Source organism: Microchirus variegatus, assembly GCF_963457635.1.
Source record: "Microchirus variegatus genome assembly, chromosome: 18".
Lineage (NCBI taxonomy): Eukaryota > Metazoa > Chordata > Actinopteri > Pleuronectiformes > Soleidae > Microchirus > Microchirus variegatus.
The window spans coordinates 495,158-521,216 of NC_139819.1; the positions used below are offsets into that span (position 1 = coordinate 495,158).

At 41.2% G+C, this 26,059-nt stretch overlaps 1 protein-coding gene across 1 annotated transcript in view; it reads right to left on the reverse strand.

Moving 5' to 3' along the window:
• unc5db (unc-5 netrin receptor Db) overlaps positions 1–26,059 on the reverse strand; it is a gene marked incomplete at its 3' end in the record, with an annotated part of 251,619 nt that overhangs the window by 55,112 nt on the left and 170,448 nt on the right. The window contains exons 10-12 of the mRNA XM_083905089.1: positions 22,259–22,621; positions 15,109–15,193; positions 2,910–3,081 (exon numbers count right to left, since the gene is read on the reverse strand). Coding sequence (XP_083761215.1) covers positions 2,910–3,081; positions 15,109–15,193; positions 22,259–22,621 — 620 coding nt within the window. The remainder of the gene's footprint in view (positions 1–2,909; positions 3,082–15,108; positions 15,194–22,258; positions 22,622–26,059) is intronic.

The window sequence follows — 26,059 nt, forward strand, 5'->3', positions numbered from 1 at the left end:
CTCTTCTCTTTCTTCCCAACGCCGTCATTTTTGCATGAAGATCCCGAATCGACTGGAAGGCTGTGCGCTGATATACGAATCAAATGGTCCTCTAAGGGAGTGACGCACGCTCCAAAAAGACGCCCTCACATTGAGCTCAGAATTGTGGTCAAAATGGATCTCATAATAAGATGTTTGTTGCTTTCCTTCAGGCCGTGTTTCATGGTTGCGCTCAGGCGGACTCTGACAGCATTTGTTTTTTTCCGACCTTGGCAGAAGTTGAGAAGCAGATGAAACGGGATAAGTGTTGAACAAAAGTACAAAAGCACATTTCCATGACAACTGGATAACTTGGTTTGCCGAGCGAGATTATGCGATATGGTCGGAAAGCTCCGGATCAGCCTTGGTACAACTAACACAATTATACTCAGCCAGAAGAAGGTTTTAGAGATGGTTTAGTGACACGTTTGACATGACCCACATGGAACCGTTTGCCAAGAGGTCAAATTCAAACTTTTTTTTTTTTCTGTACAGAATGTGCAAATGCAAAAAAATGTAAAAGTAAATAGCAAAGTGTTTCTAGCAAACATGAAGCTTTTATGCTTGGGGACAGTTGAAAACATATACATACGTGTATATATATATACGTATATACGTATATATATGTATATACGTATATACGTATATATATATGTGTATATATATATATATATGTATATATATATATATATATATATATATATTAACAGCAGCCGTCAACTGTCATTAAAATTTGACAGCAAATACTTAGGATTTAGTGTTATTTTTGTTGTTGTTTTGACACTCAAGTTTCACAGGAGAGGTGTTGTAGCTAATTAGCATTCACAAAAAGAGACAATGGAGTTGTGCTTCAAATGTGCTGCATGAGAAACCTGTAAATCTGACTAAAAGTGTTGCTATCATACAGAAAACATCGATGAGAAACAGCTCAAAAACAAGACTAATGAACTCAGTTCTGATTGGTTGCCAAAACACTGCATGCACTGCAATTTACAAATGTCGTACCAGTTATTTTGTTCTGTACAAACCTGTTTAAGTGTGAGAAAACTTTTTAAAAAAGTTTTAAAATAATGATAAAACAAAGACTGCAACAGCAACTTGTGTTGCTTTTATTGGAACATAATTTACTAAATAAACATTATATTCTATTGAATTAAACTGAAACTTCTGACTGAGACCATTAACTTGTCACAAAAATGTTTAAAGATATTGTAAATAAAGAGGTAGAAGCTCATTTTCCCCATCGACTTACCTTCAAGAGTCGCCCCCTGGTGGCAATTCAAATCAAGATATACTTACCTCCAGGTTGTCCTCATCTGTGAAAACGGAAGACGACATGCACTTGATTTATGAAGACAATAATAACAAATCAATAGTTGTAGCTCTGCTCAGGTGACGTGTACCTAATAAAAAGGTCAGCGAGTAGAAGAGAATTTGCCGTCAGCAGAGACAAAATCTCCATTATTCTCTGTCTGATTGTCTCGTGTCTAAATTCACTGTGTCACGTCTTTTCCAGATCCACTAATCGATACTTACCAATGTCTTAATGGGGGACAGCGTCCGTCCCCCGTCGCCCCCCAGTGACTGACAGCAGCCGTGTCTCTTCCAGGCCATTACATGCTGTAATTGTTTCTTTATCGTCCTCCCTGCCGCAGCGGCAGTCTTACCTTCATTTGGCCGTATGTCACCCTCCGGACCAACAGAGGACATAAGGCTGGATCCATCAGCTCAGCCTCAAAGCCCCAACAGTCTTTTACGGCTCACACATAAATCACCGCTCACGTGTCAAACTGACTAACTGGACACGTTCCCAACAATAAAGAAGAGGGGAAAAGGAGTCAGAGGACAGAGGGAGAGAGCAGAAAGGAAATCTGAAATGATCAGAACCAAGGCCCACTTTGGAGCCTCGCAGTGTCGTCATACTTTCACGCAGAGACGTGGTTGGAACTTTAAACGGCTCACAAGACTCGAGTCTTTTAACACCGAAATCAACATTCTGATACCTATCACAGTTTTTACACAATCACAATCAAAGTTTTGGACTTTTTTACACCCCTAGAGTGACGCACTGAAACACTCGAAACAAACTCACTCATGTGCCCACAATTTCCAGCCTACACGAACATGTTTTACATAAAAATGGTGCTACGGTTGTTGCTCTAACCCTGTGTGTTGTTTTAATTTTTATATGACGTGTTTTTCTTAAGATCACCTAAAAGCGCAGAGATTTCTGCTCAAATCTCCCATAAAACTCTTTAAAAAAAAAAATTAAACAAGGGTTATTTTAAAACTGGAATTTCTCTGTCAATTCACACCCGTTTTTCACAAATTTAAATGCGGGAGCTCCTGAAAGCCTCTGAAAAAACCTCCCGGAAAATCTAATCTGTATCATCAACCGTTCTGGGAATACGACAACTTTGAAACACGTTGATTTCTCTGTTTTTCACAGTTTTTAGACAGAGACAGGTGTTTGGAAGGGGGAGGGGCTTGTGCATCCAACTGCAAGAGTTGGTCTGGTTTTAGGTTTTAAAGATTGATTCCACAAAACACAACTTTGTCTAAATACTTGAAGTTTTTAAAGGTTCAATCCACCCAAATCGGCCGCAAGAAGCAAAAAAACGACTGCAAATCTCAAACCCTCAAAACCAGAGGACGTCTTCTACATTTCGTCTGTGGTTATAGCACAAATATAAGCTGTGGAAACACACTGGAGTTTGGTGGATTTAGTCTCCCATCAGTGCTGTTGACATTTAGCTACCACAAAAATAAATAAATATGGATGCCCTTCTGGGGAAAAAGACAAGCGAGGGAAGGCAAACATCGCGTCTAAGCCCGGTTTAGAGCTTGACGGGCTGCACTGCACTTGACAGGTACAAGCCTGCAGCTCTCACCTCCCATTTGCTGTCCTGGGTTTTCCTCTTCAGCTGGATGTTCCAGTTCTCGGCGTCCACCTCAGCGCAGTGAGGGACGGTCATGGCCACTGGGCAGAAGAGGTCCAGGCCCGGAGGACCGTACGTCACCTCTGGGCCGAGGAGGATTTCACAGCCTTCCAGCGTTTGGACACTAAAACACAATCACGACACACAAACACAAGAGCGTAAGAGATACAAGACAATGAAAATGGATCGACATCCACTCCTGGGTCAAATGACTGCTATAGATGCAGCTTTTTATTGGCAGTGACTGTGAACACGACACCCAGGTGAAAAGCGTTCATTTCATCCCACTCCTACTTTCATTTTGGCGAGTTTAGTTTGCAGAGTCGGCACCTTTTTTCCTCAGCGTGGTGTTATGATACGAAGCGTTCAAGCAGCAATTTGAAATCAATAGGTTTGAAAGAGAGAGACTGGAGAGGAAGATATAATAATAATAATAATGAAAAAACACTGCAAGATTGTACTTTGTTGGACTTCCTCTTCACAGCTTTGATTGTTTACAGCACATTTGTGGCGGTGGAGCTAAAAACAGAAGGAAGAGAGGATATCACCCACTTTTTTAGCGGCTTTACCCGTGTTTAAAGAAAAACATCTGCTCATAATCATTAACTTTAGTGTAAAAGAGGTATAAAGTGAGTGGTAAGCACAGACTGGTGCAGAGCTGCATCTTTCTGACAATGGAACGCCACGACTCTCAATAAAAGCCTTGCTTAAAAAAAATTTTTTTTTAAAGATTCAAAATAGAGATAGATACCTCGATTGTGATGTAGACTTTGAAGAACTTTACACTGTGACACGACACGGAATATAAAAACAAACAACTTCTATTTAAAAAACAGCTGTGAAATTTCTATCACAACACCCTTTTAGCCTAAATTTAAAAAATGTTCTGAAGAACAAGCCTGTGCGGCCATGGCAACCACATATTCTTTTTCTGTGAACAATGTGTGGCACGCATCAAATAAATAACAAAACCTCAACTCCATTAAAGCAACTTGGCTCAAACGTGGGAAAATATGCTTTATCTGGCTGTTTGGGGGCGGGGCTTACAGACAAAAAAAAAGTTGGGGAACAACGGCTGAACGACGTTGTGTACAGCTGTGTTTCATAAATAACCGGTTAAGGTGAGCGGCTTTCCGTGAGCCTCGCAATGTGCGACACAAATAAAAGAGTCAGCTCAGTGGAATCGTGCCTGGTGTTGTCCGAGCGGCGGCTTTGATCTTCACGCGACGTCACATATTCAGCATTTTATATTTATGATCTCGGAGATGACCGTGTACACAGACACTCCTTATGGTCTGGTCAATAAAAGGGCACACCAAAATGTGGACTTGTGTCACTTGTCAACATGCCACAGATGTCACAAATCATGAGGGAGCGTGCCATTGGCATGCCGAGTGCTGGGGTTGAGCGTTACAGCTGTGGCAACACAACTGAATGTGCATCATTCCACTGTCAAGCCGCCTGTGGACACGTTTCACATGCCGTTCGTGTGAACCGTGCACATGCCCGTCAGCGACGTGTTACCACGTCCGCTCAGGACCGGTAAATGTGGCTCCAGGAAACGCCTGCGGGAGGTGAATCTCCGAGCACGTCGACCACACCGGGGTCTGGACCTCGCAGCAGCCCAGCAAAAATTGATCCTAACGCTCACAAATTAAAGCCACTTTGTTGATATAGTTGTACTGTTATTTTTGTTATAGTTACTCCGTTTTGTCACATAACAATAACTACAAGTTTTTCTTTGTGCGTTTATATTTTTGTTGAGTGTACTTTCCAGGTGTGCCGTCCTGTGAGCGCCACCGCCGCGGACTCTTTCCTGGAGTTGAACAGAATGTTGTGATAATTTGCTCCAGCGCGGGTGAAAGAAGTCGCCGTCATTTGCTGGCGAGCTTTTCCGTCCTCATTAAACGCAGCGAACAGCACAAGAGCGTTTGAAGCTGAAGTTAGATTTGAGGGGAAGAAAGGAGAATGAAAGTGTTTTCTTTTGTGTATCATCTTCCTTGAATGATCACTAATTATGTGGTCGCCATGGACGCGGCAGCTTGGACGTACAGTTTGCCACGAACTGGTGTTAAAGAATGAAGAATGGAGAGGATCGATGCAAGATACAACACTGTCATATTACTTTATTTATCGTTTTATAGTGAGGATTGCTTCACTTTTTAAAGACAACCACCCTTTGTTGCCCAATAGAAAGAGTGTAATATGTGCTGATATGCTTAAGAAAACCCAGTAAAAGAAATGTCAGACAGATCAAATATGTCCACTATATGGACAAAAGTATCCGAACGCCTGACCATTACACCAACAGACTGTGTAATGACGTATTTAAAGCTCACACAGAGTGGTCCGATCGCACATATATGCGAGTTATGGAGGTTTACTTGCATACATTAACTTGTTTTTATGGTCAAAAACCTCAGAGTTGCTGGAAACGAGCCGATAGAAATCTCTCCTCACTGAAGCTCTCGTCAGCCTGAAATCTCACCCCCAGATGCGATTGGCCAGCTAACGACAGCTTTCCCAACCGTCTTGTGATTGGCCAATACCTGGAATTGACGTAAGTAGCACACCAGCTCTCACAAGCAGTGCATGAGGTCAGGCACTGATGTCAGACGAGAAGGTCTGGATCTCAATCTCTGTTCATCCCAAAGGTGCTCGGTGGGGGTTAAAGGTCAGGGCTCTTTGTGGGGTCAGTCAAGTTCTTCCACACCAAATAAACCACCAAATTTACTTCCACAGTAAATACCTCATAACTAACTATTCTGTACCGACTTGATGGATTTGCTTTAAGGCTTAGTGTTCCGTGGTCAAATAGAGGCTGAATCCGTGCACTTTTGCTGAACCTTAAAAGATGTTCTTTTATGACCAAAGAACCTGTAAAATTAATGCGATTCCATTCAGGCACAGCAGCACTTTGTGTTTAGTGCTAATTAGGGAATGTTAGTATGCAGACATTAGCGACGAAAGCCTCGGAGCCGTAAGTGTGACACTTAAGCTTGATAAATGGTTAATTTATGGATTCATTTTTGACTGAAATAAAAAACGTAATAGAAAGAGAAATCAGAAATTTGGGGAAAATTGCAAAAATGAAGTGCTCACAAATACAGCAAATATGAACGTGGAAGCCAAAGCCTCAGACACAACGTCCGGTCTCATACACTCACAGATTCTGAGGTGCGTTCACAAGTTCTCAAAATGGCCACGAGGTAAAGAACATTTTCTTTTAGTACAAAAGAATGTGTGTGTCTTTGTTTCTTCTTTTGATTGAAATTCACTTTGTTTCATACATTTCTGGCATCTCCACGCACAACATTGTACAGAAATGTTATTGTCTTGTCGTAGCTCTATTTTTCGGGTGGACCTGGGTCATGCGTCCCGAAATTGAACCAGAAAAGGGTGCCACCAACAGGTGTTGGTCGCAAACAAAAGACTGTTTTTGGGAAAAGCTACTGCTAAGAAAGGTTGAGTGAACATCGGTGTTGCGTTCGTGGCGACAGAAAGGGCTGCAAAATGATGCCATGGTGGCTCTGTTCTGGACAGGCATCCACGTATCCAAAAGTACCCAAAGTTACCAACGTGAATCCGTGTTCGTTGCACCTTCCCGTGCTCTGGAGACGTAGCTTCGGAGGAAAGTCTGAAGAAAAGGGGCTTGGACTTTTGAATTGAAAATGTAGCCTGCTCTAACTGGTTTTTTTTCAGGATCTCCAACCCTACCTTTGTTTTCTCTCTTCTATTCTCAGTGACTCTTATTTCAGTCGGTTTTTCCGAGTCCTCCATCGCCAACATCGATGAGCCTGATTACACAGATTGTGGGCACAGAGCAGATCACTTTGCTCCTCCAGTCTGCCGGTGAGGAGCGCTCAAGGCTACGCCGTCTCTTTCTTCTTTTTAAATTCTACTTGTCATCACGATGAAGGGCTCTACTTGGCTCTGGACTCTTTAAGCCCCCTGGATGAGGTGCATTATTTAAGGAGAGCGATGACTCACTCCTCGGGGAGTCGGGGGGGGGGAGGCTTGAGCTTGTCTAATAAATGCGCAAATTAGCACGCTCCATTAGCATTGCCTTTATTTACTTGTAGTCGCCCACCTGTTTATCCCACTGTGCTTTGATCCATTTTGACTTAATGGGGGCTCTTTATGTGAAGCGTGGATATACATTAGTCAAACAGGAAGCATCTGGAAGCTTTTTGGTGTGGTTGCTTTGCCTCCGTTTAACTCGGTTTAAATCTCCAGATCAAGTGTGCAGATCATCCGTTGTGGCGACCACGAGAGTGAGAAGGCGAAAGACAAACAATAAATGAAAATACTGATAATAATTCTGCCTCTCTTTGGTCTTCCTGAACAGAAACGATGTAACTCGAGTTGCTTTTACTTTGAAACGGGAACAGTGTTGTATTTGTGACATTTCCAACAAATACAGACGCGATAAAAATGACTTCAATTAATCCTTCATTTATTTAAAAGTGTAAAAAAAGCACAGTGCCTTGATTTCACAATACCACCCTGATCACCCTATTCAACTGACTTTAACACCACTTCACCGCAGTCTCGTTCCAGACCTTGGAGCACCGTCACCCACTTGAGCAAGAAAATGAGTGCGCGGAACAATGCTAATCACTTGAAACAAATCAATATGATATGCAGGCATGTGCCTTTGAGAGCCATATTCACAAAACTCTGAATAACTGAATGACTGAGTCAAGCACTTGCACAATAGGTAGTGATATACACTGCCGTTCAAAAGTTTGGGGTCACTTAGAAATGTCCTTATTTTTGAAGGAAAAACACTTTTTAATGGAATATGTACATAGGTGTATAGAGGCCCTTTTCAAGTGTTCTTCTAATGGTACATTGTGTTTGCTAATGGTGTCAGAAGGCTATTGGATGATTAGCTAACCCTTGAAAACCCTTGTGCAATGATGTTAGCACAGCTGGAAACTGTTTTGCTGGTTCTTTGACGAAAGCGGAAAATTATTATTTTGAATAAAAATCTTTTGGTTTCCATTTTTTGGTCTGTTTTTGCAACATTGAGAGACAAAGAATATTATGTTTTATGACGCAAAAATCTATTGTTTGTGTACAACTTCAGTGTTTTCTTTCATTTTATGTTGTTAAAACAGTATCTTAACATGCAGTAAATTGTAAATAACTACCAGATATTGGAAGTTATTCTGGAAAAACGGGCAAAAGCACTTAACTCGCAGCACATTTTCTGGTCCTTTCATGGCAAATGATTGCCTTTTTCGCCTCCAACTGCAGTACTTTCATCACCCAGCAGGTGACGATACATCAGTGAGGAAGGGTTTAATTTGAATATACTTGGCCAAGAAAAGAGGAAAGATGAAGACAGACATGTGACAGGGCCTGATTTTTTAGGACAATCCATTCCCCATTCTTATCTACATATTTAGGGTTGCACCAGACACCGATTGGCTTCTTACTGGCCAGCAAACGGCAGCTTTTCTCTTTGAGTCAACCTTGAATCTATAGCTTAGTCTGTTCTCCCTCCAACTGGACGCTCAATTATAGTTTTTTTTGTGTGGTTCAAATGTTGTTTTAAGACCGTTGTCCCACATGTATACGTACGCACATTATTGGCAGGTACAGTTTGTGCACAGAGTTCACCGCCATCACCTCTCAGGCTCTTTGTCATGATGGTAATGAGTGAATCTGAAGGGAACCCGAGCCTCGATCGTTCACCCTCCACTGTCTCTGCTCCCCCGTTTTGTGATGAAGTCAATACAGAGCAGAGATGAGTGTGTATGGATGTTAGCCCAATCATGCGTCTATTTGAGCAGAAAATGGAAAAAGATGATAACCGTGCAGAAAAAGAAAGAAAGAAATCGATGCCCAGTTTACTTCCTTTCCTTTTAGAACAAACCTTGAATGTTCATGTTTTGAAAGAAATAATTCATTTTTCATGAACACTTTTAAAAGGACTGCAGTGTTAATTGTCAGCGGGCAGTTGGCCCGTGTGTTTACACTTTGTTTAATCTAATTTAGTATCATGAATTATGAAACCACAGAATCTAACGGGCGGAATGCATAACAATCCAGTCAGGCACATTTTTATTCTGGATCCACGACAAGCGTCTCCCTCTCTGTCATCACAATCAAGTCCACCGTGTAATTTTTTTGGCACAACGAGCCAAAGGCTAATGCTTGATTTTTCCGATGTTGTGATTCGGGTTTTTAAAATTTTCATGACGCTCCTGGATGAATTCGAAATGTTTTTAAACGACTTCCTGAGGCAAAATGTGGACTAAAACAGCGACACGCGGACATGGACGTGCTTTGTCCACGCAAATATTTAATCAGCCAATCACATCTCAGAGTTTTCAGAGAATGGTCTGAAAAAGGTTATATATCCAGTAGCGCTGGACATGTTAACATCGTCAACGTTAACATACGACGCTAAACTTTAAAAACAGAGGCACACATATTATGGTTATTTGTAGCGCTGCTCTTTTGAGTTAAAGCTCCAGTTCGACTGTACGTAAGCTAATGCCGCTAAAGGAGCTAACACAGCTAACACGGCACGCATTAACGTTGACGCCGTTAACGTGCCCAGCACTAATATCCAGTTCACGGGGGAGGGAAAATGGCTTTTTGGTGCCAAAGTTCAGAAGAGAATGACCTGAGAGAACGGTAAGAGTAACCAAGGTATGAAGAAGATCATCTCTGAATGCACAACACATTGGACCTTGAGCCAGATGAGCTACAGCAGTGGTTTCCATCATCAAGAACATCAAGCGGTCTTCGGGGCCGGTAACGCATGCTAACGGGTTTAGGTTTTAGGACCTGAAATGGTATATTTTTGAAAACACGTCCCAGAGTGGGACAATCTCAAAACACCAGCCTCGAGTTTCCGTGAAGGGTTCCAAAAGGGTCCTTCTACAAGGGCTGAGGTTCTACCTGGAACCATTTGCTTCTGAAAAACCCGAAGAAAGGGTTTTTCAAGGGTTCTTGGTAACACTAATGGTTCCTGTAAGAACAATTTTGATCCAGAGAACCCTTTAAAACACCTTTTCCGAATAAAGGATTTTAAAGGGGTTCTCGGTGGAACCCTCCAAAAGGGTTCCAGGTTGAACCTTTATAAAAAAAATTCTACCTGGAGCCAAAAAGGGTTCTCCGATGAGGACAAGCGGAAGAACCTTATATGATTCTACTTAGCACTTTTATTTCTAAGAGTGTAGAGTGAACTTCAACTAGTCTAACATCATTTCTACTTCCACAACACTTAAACAGACCCGTCTCACAGCAGCAGGGAGGACCACACCTGGTGCCACGTCTGACACTTTATGAGACCTCCTGTGTAAATAAAGTGGCAAATGAGTTTATATGTATTTACACACACACACACACGAGCGATGGCCCACAGACACCACTGCTGTGCACCTCAGTGTTTTAGTTTGTCCCATCTGCTGACCAACAAGGAGGTGGCTTTTAATGACCTATAATGTGTCCACCCACATCAGAGAGTGAAGCGCTGAGATATTTGTGTTCAGAGGTCAAATTTTCATCATATAAGACCTTGTCCAACCACAGAATCAGCAAAAATAAACAACATTTTCTCACGTACGTTACTGTGAGACAACCTGGTCACATCCTCTCGTGCTTTATCCTCCACATGAGGGTCGCAGCGGACGCTGGTTACAATCCCAGCTGATATAGAGCAAAAGGCGGGGGACAGGTCGCCATGTATTGCGACGTAGGACTGAGTTGACTCAATTTAAAACTCTTTCACCTTCAAACACTGGCTGAAAATAAACCAGTCACTCTCTCATGTGATGCCCTTTCCCAGGGTCTTATGATTACACGTCCTTTCATTTTCCGCCACTTTGTCCTTCACAAGAGGGTCAGCGGTCATTAGTTTCCAAACTGTTTAACCTGAGCTGTCACTCAAATATACTCCTCTTCTAATCCTGACCAAAATCACAACATCTGCAGCTGCGCTGTCTCCAAACCGTACCATCATAGCAGGTCTCACTACCGTCTTTGCAGAAACTTCCCTTTCACTTTTGCTGCCGTCCTTCAGCCACCGCAGGAAGGAAGTGATGTCACACGTCTCCTGACAGCCATGCAAATGAGACGAGTGTAAACATGATCCACCTTTTCCTTTTTATTATTAAGTCAAATTCAAACCAGGGCGACGTCAACAACAAAGATATAAAAAAAAAAAAAAGACGCAGCTGTTCATTAACCACACACACATACACACACACACACACACACACACACACACACACTTCCATCAATACAAGCTCTTTTCCTACCAAGACAAAGCTGTTTCTGCCTCAGTAGGTTGAGGGATTTATCTCAAAACACAAAACGCTCATAAAGTCTCAGAAGAAACTGACCTAAGCAAAAAAAAATATATAAAAAAAACTCTGCCTTTGAAAAGATTTAGATGAGCCTTTGAAAGGCCTCAAGACGACTTTTCTACAAAGAGAGAGGTTTTTAATAATAAGACTCCACCAGGAGAGGGAGGCTGGAACCTGGACCTGGACAGGGACGGATGCTGCAGTGGGGGGGGGGGTAAGGAGACAACACACACTGTGTCTGTCCCTGTGGCCTGCTGGGACGTCGACGGTGATTGACAGTTGGCGAGATGACAAACACGGCAGAGATGCTGGCGTCGACAGTAAACATCTATGTGCTCACACAGAGCCGCAAAGGAGAATAAAGGAGATGAAAAGCACAGCTGTGGCCAAGAGAACCACATGGTGTCACAATGAAATCGTATTTCCAAGAGGTGAATAAGCCAGCGGAGGAAACCAGATATACTCCTAGGAAGGAGAAGATCTATGATAAAGAGTGCTATTTTACTTGTTGTGTGTGCGACACACGGCTTGGAACATGTAGTCTGCAAATACAAGGGCTGCAAATTAATCACAATTGTGCCCAGCCATGAGAAAACCGGGAACAAGTGTTATTTGAGTTATTTACAGGTTCTGAATGTGATTTCTCAGCTTTCCAACAATGGAATAAACTGCTTTAGGGAGAATTTTAGCCTCAAAGATTTATACCTTCTGGGAGCCAAGAGACAGAATCATCACATACAGTCCAACCCCCTCCTGGTCTAAGCTGTCACTGACATCAGATATCTGTTAGCCCACAGGACAGAAGCTATTGTTGTCGTTTGAATAATAAGTCTAGGAACCCCGAGGGTTCTCTGAAGAGGTCCCAGGAGGTTCCCAGAGAAAAATAAAATGAAATATGAATATAAATGTCATGAAAATGAATTTAAAAGGGAAACAAGGTCATTAAAACAATGAAGTCCACTCGCTTAAATGCTAGCACGTTAACGATAGTCAGCTTGCTTAAATGCTAACGCGTTAGTGATAAAGTATGTTAACGTCTGCTTGTTCACATGCTAGCATGTTATCGCTAAAGTCCGCTAGCATAGCAGAGGTGAGATGGGCGTGGGCATGACCAGAAGCCTCCGTCTTCGTTAAAAAGAACAGCCACGATTTAGTTCTTCTGGAATGTGTTTTTCCTTGTCCATCTTCATTCAACAGAGAAAACACAGCAGTAGCAGTGAGGAGCCATGTGTTTCCTCTGTGAAGACACCCTAACTCGGAATCTAAATAATCATTTTTTATTTTATTTTTTTTAATATAAATAATAAAACTCGAGCTGGTGGAAACACACCATCACAGAGTATGTTCTGTGGGGAGTAGCTGCTCTGAAGTGGCTAAGGTCAGGGGAGTCGCGTGTCGTCTGTCACTCTTTTACAAGGAAAACTCAGCGCTTGCTTTTGAACTTGACCCCAAAATGGCTCCGCCGCTTGCATCTCATTATGTCAGCGACTTGTCGAGGCGATCGAACAGCCCGTCGTTCCCTTTTCAACTGCTAATGTGCGAGGTCTCTGTTTCTTTGGGTTGACTTTGCTCGGGCAGTGAGCTGTGAATAAACAGCGACACTTCACAGGGAAGTGTCAACACGACACAAAAACACAAACTCCCCGCAGCTCAGTCCATCCGAGGGTCATTACCTCGCTGTGATCAGAATACACAACGCTGGCGCTGCCGAGATGAAAGTTCCCTCAGGAGACGTCTGCGCCGTGCATATCCATCAGTGCACCGCGCTTCCATTCATCACAGTTTAAACAAGCTTCCCAGGTTGTGACTCTCCCAGAGCGCCAACGTTGTTGACACAGAGTGGAGTACATAAACTACATATTGACTCTCTGCAAAGCAACAAGGACAAAAAATAAAATAACACACCAGAGATCGGAGGATTGGAGGTTGGACTTGTTATGAGTCACTGAGGCTAAATGAAGGAGTCCTCTAGCCTCTGCGGGGTCACACGGCACAAACTTGACTTTTCCTTTCTTTTTCTTTTTTTTACCCGTGGCAGCTGGGACATCAAAGCCCAGACGAGCACCTGTGATGGGGCTTCTGGAAATGAACACCCATATCGTGACACCTTGAGGACTTCTATAGAGAGAGAGGCTACAAAGCTGCTGCTGTGGCCCATCTGTCACAGCGCCAGGCAGTAAACACATATCAAGCCTCGAATGGTGCTTTCCCATGATGCACTTCTAGCACGAATCGGCTCTACTCTACTCAATCCCTAAAAGATATACTTAATGACTATAGTAGAAGTGGGGGTTAGTTTTTTATTATATTACTGAAGTAAAAATCTTATGACCTTTACTGTACTTAAAGGTGCCGTATGTAAGAATGTGGCCAAAAAAACGGTTACTACACTCAAATTCAAAATACCGAGGTCTTTTAGGTTACGTTTTCTGACGTAACTGGCAACCCGTGATTGCTCGGCAGCTGAGACTCTACTAAGTGCAATGATTGGTAGACGCCGGTAGGTGGCGCCACATGCCAAAACATGATTTCAAAACACAAACATTTTTTGTTTTTAATGCAAATATTTTGTCTGTACTGTTGTTGTTGGTGAGTTCAGTTTGTTATATGAACATTATTCCTGAGTCTCTGTGACATATTAGGAGGATTTTATCATTTATTACATGATGCACCTTTAAGTGTCAAAAGTAATTTTCCGATATAAAATGTACTTGTGTTTAAAAGTAAAAGTAAAAAAGTATTAGAAAAAGTGGAGAAGTGGGGATTGCACCACGGTGGCTCAGTGGTAGGGCGAGTTGTCTCTCAACTGCAAGGTTGTGGGTTAAATTCCTGGCTCTGCCAAGTGAATATGCGCCCTACAATACAGACCATAATACCAACTTTTCTTCTGATTCTATCAGGGAAAATCATATGGAGATCGCCTCTGGAGAGTATATTTATGAAAGATGTCTTTCCTGCGGCTCCAAAACAGCAGCAATTGGGTTATAGAGTAGCTGTTACTGTAAGTAATTGTTTATTTTTATTAAGATGTTGGGGGTTTTATTTAGACTGTCAACTTAATTAGGAATAAAAAAAAGTCATATGTGGTCATCGTCCTCTGGAAGGATTTGTGTGTTTGTTTTTAAGTTAGAAGCTTTGCACTGCACTGGTATCAGATTTCATACCTGGTGTTGGTCGATGTGAAATGGTGAGATATTTGATGGGAACAAGTGTTACTGCATCATAGCGCCTCAAAGAAAAAAGGTCAGTGGCTACATTTTCTGCTGTTGTTCTTGTAGTTGTTGCCCAAACTCGACACAATCAACGACTGATTGTGTTGAAAAGTGAAGAGCGGTACCAACGAACACAGTGAAAGTGAAAGAGAACAACTTTAAATCAAACGTCCCCTTTTGTGACACTGACAATACACTGTCTAATTGTCCTGTAAAGCTGGGAAATCTTTTTGTTTTCACACTTGGAAGGAAAACTGAACAAAGTCGTTGCGGTAATAAGAAGAAAAAAAAACCCAGAGGCTCATTAAAATGAACTCAACAGTGGAAATAAACAGCGAGAAACACACTTAAAAAGAAAATCTTTGACATCTTAAATCGAACTCTGTGGTAATTAAGCCGCCAGCGACGGCGCTTACTCAACTTTAAAAAAAAAAAAAAAATCTGCCTTAGAAAAACTTTCTCTGCTAAAACGTCGCAGCAGAGGATGCTGGGTAATTAGGACACCGAGGACAGGTGTTTGGGAGGTTCCCGCTAAGATGGATGAGAAGACGGCGGCAGACTGACAGACAAACACAAGCTTTGAAATGATATTTGGCTGAACTGTGGCCTCACCTTGCTTCTCCCTGATTGATCACCATGTACATCTCCCACGACAGACTTTCAGCCACGGCTCCGTGAGGCACCAGCAGCCCGACCCCTGGAAAACACACACACACACACACACACACACACACACACACACAGGCAGGTGTCAGCAGCAGTGGCCCTGACAGCTGGAGGAGGCAAAACAAGGACGTGTTACAGCGGCCTGTTGTTCACTTCATACGGGATGGGGAGGGGGGAGGTTATGGAAATATTTATGTGAGCCTCATTTGACTTTAATGAGCAGAGGGATTATCACGTGAAACTTGAGTGTCTAAATAAAATATCGCAGTATGGCTTTTTTTTTTTTTTTTTTAATATGGGAAAACATCGCAACACGTGACGCTGATTTAATTTGGAATAAATACACATTATTCAGGGTCGCGAGAGGAGACGATGAAGATGCATCAGTGAAGGAGGAATTACATATACTTGCCAGCCTTGTTGTATAATGACAACAAGGCTGGCTTTAAATTATATTTGGAACCCACTACCCTTAGATATCAGGGAAGCCAGCTCACTTGATAAACTTACCCTAACTAACATTTTTTTGTGTGTTTTATTTGAATTTTAAGTCATTTTTTTAAGCAAGCAAGCAAACAATCAGCAGCCTATTGTATAAGTAGAATGTACATTAAATGGATGGATGTGGACTCCAAAAGCCAACCAGGTAATAAAAATGTGTTGAATAGCCACTGGGGGGGAATCTACAGGAAAATAAGCTTCTTCTACTTCTCACTTGATTTATATCATCAGTAAACATTCACCTGGAAAGTTAATGGTCTAGATTTAGCTCTTCTTCAACAGAACGGGACGTCGATTTCGTCCATTTTGATTCCATTTGGAGGAAAATTGAAGATAAACTGCGTGACAGGTGGCTTTGTACAATAGGAGGTGACGTCTGCGAGTGTTTGAGAAATCAACAATATGTCGCCGGCTGACGCCACGACTGGCATTTGGTCTTAGTCACCTTTTAAATTGATGGATGAGCGAATAAACAGAACTGAACTGTGATATAAAAGCTCTGTATGAGGCACTTTGAGGCACTTTTGACTGTGAGGAACGATAACGATCAAAACAGACTAAACCTCTGATTATGCACCATCCTTCAAGAAGCAGTGCCAGACACTGCTGCGGCAAGATTCATCAAATCAATCTAATCAAATAATCATCATGTTTTCAAATACTGAGGAGACGGCAGCAACGGGAACACTTTGTACTCAAACAGTTCCATCTTCAAACAGGAAATGATTTCAAATTCAGAATTCTCTGGACACTGTCCACTGTCTCTCTATGCCAGGGATGTGAGATTCTACGCAGAACAATGAGCGAATAAAGTTAAGCAAAAGCGAGAGAAAATGAACGACGTGATACCTGGGTAGTGAAAATTCCAATATCTCTGTCTCACTGAAGACAAAAATGACAAAGACCGACTTTGACCAAGATCCTAAGGACAATCACTCAATAAAAGTGTACGACATCATAGATGAAGACACTCTTACAAGTTGCCCTCCCATCTTATTTAGTTGTGTCAGCACATTCAGTCCTTGAATTTGAGGGAATTGGTCTTGGAAAGTCCTTGAATTTGATATCAAATGATGTGTGGGAACCCTGTATACAACAACAACTTAAAGACTTAATAACACGGGTCACATTAGACCAAGAACACTGAAATACAGGAGGGTTCGAGGTTTGTCTCCTCGAATCTTTCTGGTCTTTGTTTCTTAACAAACTCCACTGTGTTTCACTGAGGCCTGAAACATGCACAGAATAGTTGTCTCTTCTCAAAGTTCTGCTTATTTCCGACGGCCATCACATACTGTATCTCCACGATGCGTCAACATCACATTGTCACATTGGTTTTCTTTAATTTGCCATTGCACCGTATTTATCTGCAGCATCACTATGCATTGTCTGCAGAGCATACAGAACGCTATTTTTTCTTCTTCCACAAATAAGAGGCAAACAGGATTGAATGGGAGATAAAGCCGTCCTCTGGCAGCTGTCTAGACAGCGATTATTTGTCTTTCTTTCAAACCATCTTTATTTATCTGCAGAATCTGTAAATTCTGTCTAGACGACTCTCTGTTTTTTTGGTGTAATTGTATTTTGTTGTTTGTTTGTTTTTTGTTCTTCATTCCGTCACAGCAATCACCTGGAAACTGTAGCCATTTTCCCACCAAGTGGTTACAGTTTGAAAAGTTACAAAGTTATATTGTACTTCCATTGACAGAAGTTGTTACCAACATAGCCAACAAAAGACAATGTAAAGGTTTTCTATCAATATCTGATTTTTAATTGCTAACGTTTCCTCATAGCTATCTTATATTTTAGCTGAAGCTATGACGCTCTGTGCACATAGTAAATCCCCAATAACTCCAGTCTTGATTGGAGAAATCGTAGCATTAGCATCTGTCATGTTCATATTGAACACACAGAAATAATAATGGAATAGAAACTGAACAGGAGTCTGTGGATTATCCAGAGTGATCAGGGGATTGAATGCAAAAATTGTAAAATGCAATTCCTTCCATTCTCCTGCAGAGAATAATCTCAGAGACAGACACAGGCGGCAAAGACCTGAGGCTAAAAATAACATCCTAACGACACTTGTACTGCGTGACGAAAGAAATACATACAGTATTTTATAATCAGTGTGAATCCACTCTAAAACTCAATATAAAACTCAAGTGTAGAGTAAGAATGCTGCTGATTTTTTTTTTTTGTACCCTACCACAAAAGCTTTAGTAATCTGCACTGAAGTGCTGTGTATGACCGGCTATTCAGTCTAATGAATAGCATTCGCTGTCCATGGTCCGTGTGAGTGCTGCACTTGACAGCAGCGACTGCTCCACTCAGAACCAACGCCTGAGCGATGACCGCGGGAGGCTGATTATACTTCACCTCTCGACGCCGCTATACACGGGAGACGACGAGGACTGCGCCGCAGAAGAGGTTTGCATCAGGAGGCTGTTGACCTCGAGACAACAGTAACAGTCCACGCAGAGTCCTTCAATCACTGCATTTGTGTTGGCGGGGACACGATGACAGTGTGTCTGCCTGAGAGGTGTGGAGGTACGACAAAATAGCTACTTGCCGTGTAAGCGTACGAGTCCTGATAATGCTTTAGCCAAAGCACAGGGTTTCGACAAACAATTGGTAACATGCTGTCAACACGTTCTTCCATTAAGTCCCTGTAAAACAAATACAGTGTCACCTCTTCACACTCGTTTTATTTTAGATTAGGAAATAAAAATAGGAAAAAACTCTGGAGTAAAGACTGAAAACTGCAGATATAATATATAAAGCTGGGCATGTTAACGTTAAGTGTTAACGGCGGTTTACTTCAACTTTAACAGATGTTAGCCCATGAGACGTCTGCATGATGACTGGAAGGAAAAAGTTGATTAAAATTATTCCTTAAGAGGTTTGCAAATATTTTCAACGGATCCTAGTTCAGGGCAATGCCGACTATTATGATGGTAAATTTCAAGTCATTCCAAGATATTTTTAGTTTTTTTGAAGAAAGTCAGCTCACTGTCAAAGTGCATCAGGGCAAATGGATCATTTCCTGATTTTCAAAAATTCATCAAAATTATTCCTTAAGAGGTTTGCAAATATTTTCAACAGATCCTTGTTCAGGGTGATGCCAACTATTATGAACGTAAATTTCAAGTCATTCCGAGATACTTTTTGTTTTTTTGAAGAAAGTCAGCTCACTGTCAAAGTGCATCAGGGCAAATGGATCATTTCATGATTTTCAAAAATTCATCAAAATTATTCCTTAAGAGGTTTGCAAATATTTTCAACAGATCCTTGTTCAGGGTGATGCCAACTATTATGAACGTAAATTTCAAGTCATTCCGAGATACTTTTTGTTTTTTTGAAGAAAGTCAGCTCACTGTCAAAGTGCATCAGGGCAAATGGATCATTTCATGATTTTCAAAAATTCATCAAAATTATTCCTTAAGAGGTTTGCAAATATTTTCAACAGATCCTTGTTCAGGGCGATGGCGACTTTTATGACGGTAAATTTCAAGTCATTCCGTGATACTTTTTGTTTTTTTGAAGAAAGTCAGTTCACTGTCAAAGTGCATCAGGGCAAATGGATCATTTCCTAAATTACAAAAAATTAATTAAAATTATTCCTTAAGAGGTTTGCAAATATTTTCAACAGATCCTTGTTCAGGGCGACGCCGACTATTATGATGGTAAATTTCAAGTCATTCCGAGATACTTTTTGTTTTTTTGAAGAAAGTCAGCTCACTGTCAAAGTGCATCAGGGCAAATGGATCATTTCATGATTTTCAAAAATTCATCAAAATTATTCCTTAAGAGGTTTGCAAATATTTTCAACAGATCCTTGTTCAGGGCGATGTTGACTATTATGACGGTAAATTTCAAGTCATTCCGAGATACTTTTTGTTTTTTTGAAGAAAGTCAGCTCACTGTCAAAGTGCATCAGGGCAAATGGATCATTTCCTGATTTTCAAAAATTCATCAAAATTATTCCTTAAGAGGTTTGCAAATATTTTCAACAGATCCTTGTTCAGGGCGACGCCGACTATTATGACGGTAAATTTCAAGTCATTCTGAGATACTTTTTGTTTTTTTGAAGAAAGTCAGCTCACTGTCAAAGTGCATCAGGGCAAATGGATCATTTCATGATTTTCAAAAATTCATCAAAATTATTCCTTAAGAGGTTTGCAAATATTTTCAACAGATCCTTGTTCAGGGCGACGCCGACTATTATGAACGTAAATTTCAAGTCATTCCGAGATACTTTTTGTTTTTTTGAAGAAAGTCAGCTCACTGTCAAAGTGCATCAGGGCAAATGGATCATTTCATGATTTTCAAAAATTCATCAAAATTATTCCTTAAGAGGTTTGCAAATATTTTCAACGGATCCTTGTTCAGGGCAATGCCGACTATTATGATGGTAAATTTCAAGTCATTCCGAGATACTTTTTGTTTTTTTGAAGAAAGTCAGTTCACTGTCAAAGTGCATCAGGGCAAATGGATCATTTCCTAAATTACAAAAAATTAATTAAAATTATTCCTTAAGAGGTTTGCAAATATTTTCAACAGATCCTTGTTCAGGGCGATGCCGACTATTATCATGGTAAATTTCAAGTCATTCCGAGATACTTTTTGTTTTTTTGAAGAAAGTCAGCTCACTGTCAAAGTGCATCAGGGCAAATGGATCATTTCATGATTTTCAAAAATTCATCAAAATTATTCCTTAAGAGGTTTGCAAATATTTTCAACAGATCCTTGTTCAGGGCGATGTTGACTATTATGACGGTAAATTTCAAGTCATTCCGAGATACTTTTTGTTTTTTTGAAGAAAGTCAGCTCACTGTCAAAGTGCATCAGGGCAAATGGATCATTTCATGATTTTCAAAAATTCATCAAAATTATTCCTTAAGAGGTTTGCAAATATTTTCAACAGATCCTTGTTCAGGGCGACGCCGACTATTATGAACGTAAATTTCAAGTCATCCCGAGATACTTTTTGTTTTTTTGAAGAAAGTCAGCTCACTGTCAAAGTGCATCTGGGCAAATGGATCATTTCCTAAATAACAAAAAATTAATTAAAATTATTCCTTAAGAGGTTTGCAAATATTTTCAACAGATCCTTGTTCAGGGCGACGCCGACTATTATGACGGTAAATTTCAAGTCATTCCGAGATACTTTTTTTTGAGAAGAAAGTCAGCTCACTTGCTTTATAGTTAGATGAGTCTCTAAAGTAATGCTAAACCTTAATAATAGAGGAGCATATATACGCAGTACACAGGTACGCTATTGGCTATATGGAAACGAGTTGTGCGTTAACGTGAGGCCACTAACGGTGGTTAACGTGCCCAACACTAGCTAAAAATAAATGTTGAATGGTGAAAAATTATACAAATTCCTGTGTATTTTTGGAGCTTCTCTTTCTGCCAAACGAGGGCACAAGGATCATTTTGATGACTTCGTTTTTGCTGCTTTATGTGAAAACATCTTTAAGTATAGGTTAAAAAATGGGTGCTTTATATATTACGGGTAATGTCTTTGAGAAGAGTAAAGCAATCCTGCCTTTTATAGCGTGGCCTGACAGCTTTGACGTCAATGAATGTTTAATGTTTAAAATTGTTTTCGGGGGAAGGCTCAGAAATAGGTTTGCTGGAAGAGTTGACGGGAGGTTGTAATATAGTTGGCAAAGGCGCGGACAAAAAGTGAGTGCTTAATATATCTGTCAGCGGCGCAGATTCAGCAACCATTTTCATGACAGACTTTCATTCGCTCATTCTGAGACGTCGTACACTGGGAGGAACCACGGTGTTAAACCTTTTAAAGTCTTTTAAAAGGTTTAAAAGACTTTGTATTTTAACAAAGTCTTTTAAACCAAGCAAGTGGAGCTTGTGATCAATATGGATGCTTAGCTGTTTATTATTTAGGTTATTTACTTTACAGTTTGGACTGTGTTTTACGTCTGAAAATGACATTCACGCCACTAAACTGCATTTTCTGCAGTGTTTTACAGTCTGTTTTTTTGGACCCCGAATGAATTTGCATAATGTTTTATGTGTTGATTTTATTCAAATAACAGGCATAAAATTAAGTTTTCATGAACATCTCTTGTAAATTATTAATTTGCCAATTCAAAATGATATGAGGGGTTGCAGATATGGCTGTAAATGAGTTAATTATGCACTTAATTAGTCTTTTTTTTCACAATTAAATTGAATATAAAGTTTGGGAGACACAGTTGACCAACGTGAAATTATGTGTATTGTGGTATGAATTTCACCTCCAATATTTTCAAACTACAGAACTATGGTGATTTGTCAAAATCAAACATCATCTCAGAGAGGGAAATTCAAAAAAAACGTGGAAATGAACCTTAATAAGAGCCATCTTTTTTTTTACTTGTGTTAAAAGTGTTACAAGTAACGTAGTAAAGTAAAATAACTTGTGAAAACATGTCAATTATTATTGTGATTAACTGAGAATCTATTATTAATTTATAGTTTGTGATACAAAATAGTAGGTTTGGTATAATTAATCCCGCTTTCTTTTAGACATTATCAATATTTATGAACTCATTTTCCATTTTTATTGACCCTCGTCTCTCACCGGTGTTGGGCACCACCAGTCGTCCTCCCGGGTGTCCGAACAAGCCCGACGTCCTCAGCTGCTCTTTGCTGGCGTGGAAGGGCCCGTTGAGGGTGAGCAGGCCCTTCTTGCGTCTGTCCAGGGTGCTGCAGTAGTCCCGGGTCACGTCCCGCGGGAAGGTCTCGGCGGGGCCCTTGGCGTGGAACTCGGCCCGGTCGGCCACGGCGAGCGAGACCATGAAGGAGCTCTGGACCTTGACCTTGATGTCGGGCAGCGGGTCGAAGAGCTCCTTGTCGGAGCTGTCGTGGAAGCAGAGGGGGGTGCTGTACGTCCGGCCCACTGTGAGGTCCGGCTGCATGGACGAGTTGAGAAGCAGCGGGTTTCCTGAAAACAGAGAGAGAGTAAACCTCAATGGTCACATGACTTACATACAGTAACTCACCGAGTTGTGTCGTTTCCACCCTGAGGAAATCAACCGCAGCTTCAGTGAATACCATCAAATTCTTGCCTTTTTTCGACGAGAAGCTGAAGTTGGTGCTCACACCAAAGCCCATGGAAAAAAATCATTGATTTTACATCAAAACACACAGGAGTAGTTCGTCCACCACTGGTCTCTGTTAGTAAGTTCAAATAGGATTTTTTTTGTAAATTCCTTTGTTTGGATTCACACACAGGGTCTCTGCAGGTTTCAACAAGCCAAATTTAAGACTTTTTAAGACTTTTTTAAGACCATAATGAATACAATTTAAGACACATTTCAAATCCATACTGGCAAAAATGTACAAAAGACATGAAGGAAAATTGGAGCCACAAATTGTTGAACTTGCAATTCGGCTTAGCTGTGGGCTTTGGTTAAGTTTGCTCCGCTGCTATGCTAAGCTCTAACAGACCACGGCGCGTGCACAGCACGCTAGCTAGTGGTGCTCGATAAATTCTCCCCGGGCAGCACAGGTGGACTACTTTAGTTCCGTGTTGTAGTTGTTGTTGTTATCACATCCTCAAAACTAGAAACATTTCAAAGCGAGACTGAAGTTTATGCACGTTTTAAATAAAAGTAACGTTAATAGATTTTTAAGACCTTTCAAAATTGTTTTTAAGACCTTTTATGAGATTTTAGAAGAATTTAAGACATTTTAAGGCATTAAATTCAAATTATTGGATTTAAGACTTTTTAAGACTTTTAAGACCCCGTGGATACCCTGCACAGGCAGAAATAGACCAGCAGCTCCTGGGTCTCCATGGGCTAAAATTGCAGATTTTGTCAATGGAGTTTGGTTTGTGAGGGGTTTACAAACATCAGTTTCCACACAGAAATGGTTGACTGGTGGCGACAAAAGACGACAAAAGGGCAAATATGTAGATTTAATAAGAGATTATAATTAATTTAATTTAATAATTTAATTAAGAGATAAAATCTGTTTTTCTACAGCCGCGTGGAGCGAGAATCAAAATCTTAGGTTCGTTCTTGGTTCATTCGGTTGCGCAGATGAAATAAAAGAGGGAATTCAAGTCCATTGCACACAAGTGAACGGCAGGTTTGCGGTTAGAATCCCCTTTAATCTGCAGAAACGAACACAACATTAATCTAGTTCATGTCAGGTTTCAGAGAAACATCTGTCGGAGCTGCTGCTGCTTCACTGTTCTCGCTTCTTTGACCGGTCGTGCTCCAGCGACAGTTCAACCAACGTGACCGAGGCGGTCGATCGGAGCGTCGGAGGTAAAGGGAGCGTCGGACCGGGACAGAAGGTCCAGAGCTCAGAGCCGCGGTCAGAGCGTCGGATTTAATTACCGAGATCTCACGCAAGCGCGATCTCCGTAATCCATCTCCCGGAGTCGGCTCCTCTTGGACTCACGGCCTCGTCCTCCTGTCCTTCAGGAGGCCGAGGCCAAGGAAGGGACCAGAGGCGAGTGCTCTGTAAATGAGTGCAGTCCTTCAACGCAGCAGCAGCCTGTGGAGAGAAATGACGACGCTGCCAAACAGAGCGAGGATCGCGGCGCATCGCTCTGGCTCGTTCAGACGCAGCGTGGCCCCGGACGAGCCGTGCCAAGATAACGCCGGAGTCACCGAGTCCTTGCCGCCCAGCTGTTGCCCGGCGTGCGGTAGGCTAGGAGGCGGGAGGCTAATGTTGTTTTATTTTTAGGGAAACGGTTAATTACCGCCGACGAGCGTTCTGGGACGTGTTCGTTTTGACTTGTTCTTGAGATGCTTAACTTTTCCCGGCGTGTTTTTTGCCCCCCCCCCCCCCCAGGATCATCATCAACGTCGTTAAAATATGGAACGCGGCCAGCGATTTATTCACAGCTTAATGCCGGAACTGTGCCACTGCTGCTGCTATCACCACCGCTCAATTACAGAGTGAATCTCAATGAGCTGCAACTTGTCATTATTTTTTATTATCTCATAATCTGCTCGTTACCTTTTTTTTTCTTTCACTCAACCATTAATAATAATCACTTTTTCTCTTTCAACGTGACACAAAAATGTAAAATTAACAACAAACACTGCTAATTTTAAACTCATTATTTAAAGAATTCTGAGGTTCTACCCTCAAGGTTAATTTTCAGTAGGTTTTACACATTTTGCCTTCATTTTACTTGATAGTATAGATTATTTATTCGCTTTATTTTACATTATATTGTTTTATTTATTGATTTTTGTCCTCGCTTCAGCTTTTGAGACTTCCTAAGAAGGTTATTTATTTCTATACTGTCCTTTAACACTTGGGCTGAATCCCAATACCACCCCTTAGCCCTCCCCCTTCCCCTTCCCCCTACCCCTTGTTTTTGTGCGTTCATGTGAGGTGTAGTGCTGTCTCATTTCTCATTAGGGTTAAGGGGTAGGGCCAAGCCGAAGGGCTACGTAGCCCTTGAAACTAAGCTTCCTCAGGACCACACTTGAAACGGAGGACTTTGAGGAATTCCCCAGCTTTCGCCGCGTCACCTGTCAGCGAAGTTTGAAAGCCGGCCGTTAAAGACTCGCACAAATGTATTTTCAGTATTTTTTATTACGACAGTCATGTGTAATGATTGTATTGCAGTCTTCTTCAATTGTCAACAGTGTTTCTGAATCACTAGTCACGTTTGTTTTGAATTACTAGCTAGTCGTAGCCGATGCTATCCCGGCACTAAGGGGTGGAATTGGGATTCAGCCTTATTCTTGTTATTTTCATCGCATTGATTTCTTTCAAAACCGTCTCTGTTTTGTCCTTAAATGTCTCCCTTGGAGCAGATCATTTATAATTATGAATAAAATGATAACAACTAATCAAACCCACAACAGCAAAAAGGCAGTTATTTGTCTTATGTGTCCCTTTCACCGTGGCATTAATTGCTTGATTGCAGCCGGTTAAATGGAGCCTTTTGTCTACAAACAACGTGGCCAATGAAAACAAAGCGAGGAGATTGATAACGTCTCAGGTTGGTTCAGCAGACGGCGGCGTACGACTGTCATCGGCCAAAAAGCACGATCATTAGTTTTCATAAGGTGCAGGAGTTGATTTTTTTATCATTATTGTTAAGAGGAAGATGCATGATGAGTGTCAAAATAAAGTGTCCAATAACAGTTTTTGGAGGCGGGACCATGAGTCATCAAGAGCTGAAAACAATGTGTGACCGTTCACTGAGACACAAACACTTTCTGCCTCCATTAAAACGTGATTAAATACATGAATAAAACTCATTAACTATAGTGTTAAACTACACAATAAATTGTGCTTATTTACCTTTGATTACAGAGGATTGACTTGGAGGTGATGCAGAGTAGAACATAGCATTTACATTTATTATATGTTATGGAAGTACATTTCTGCCAGAAAATAAAAA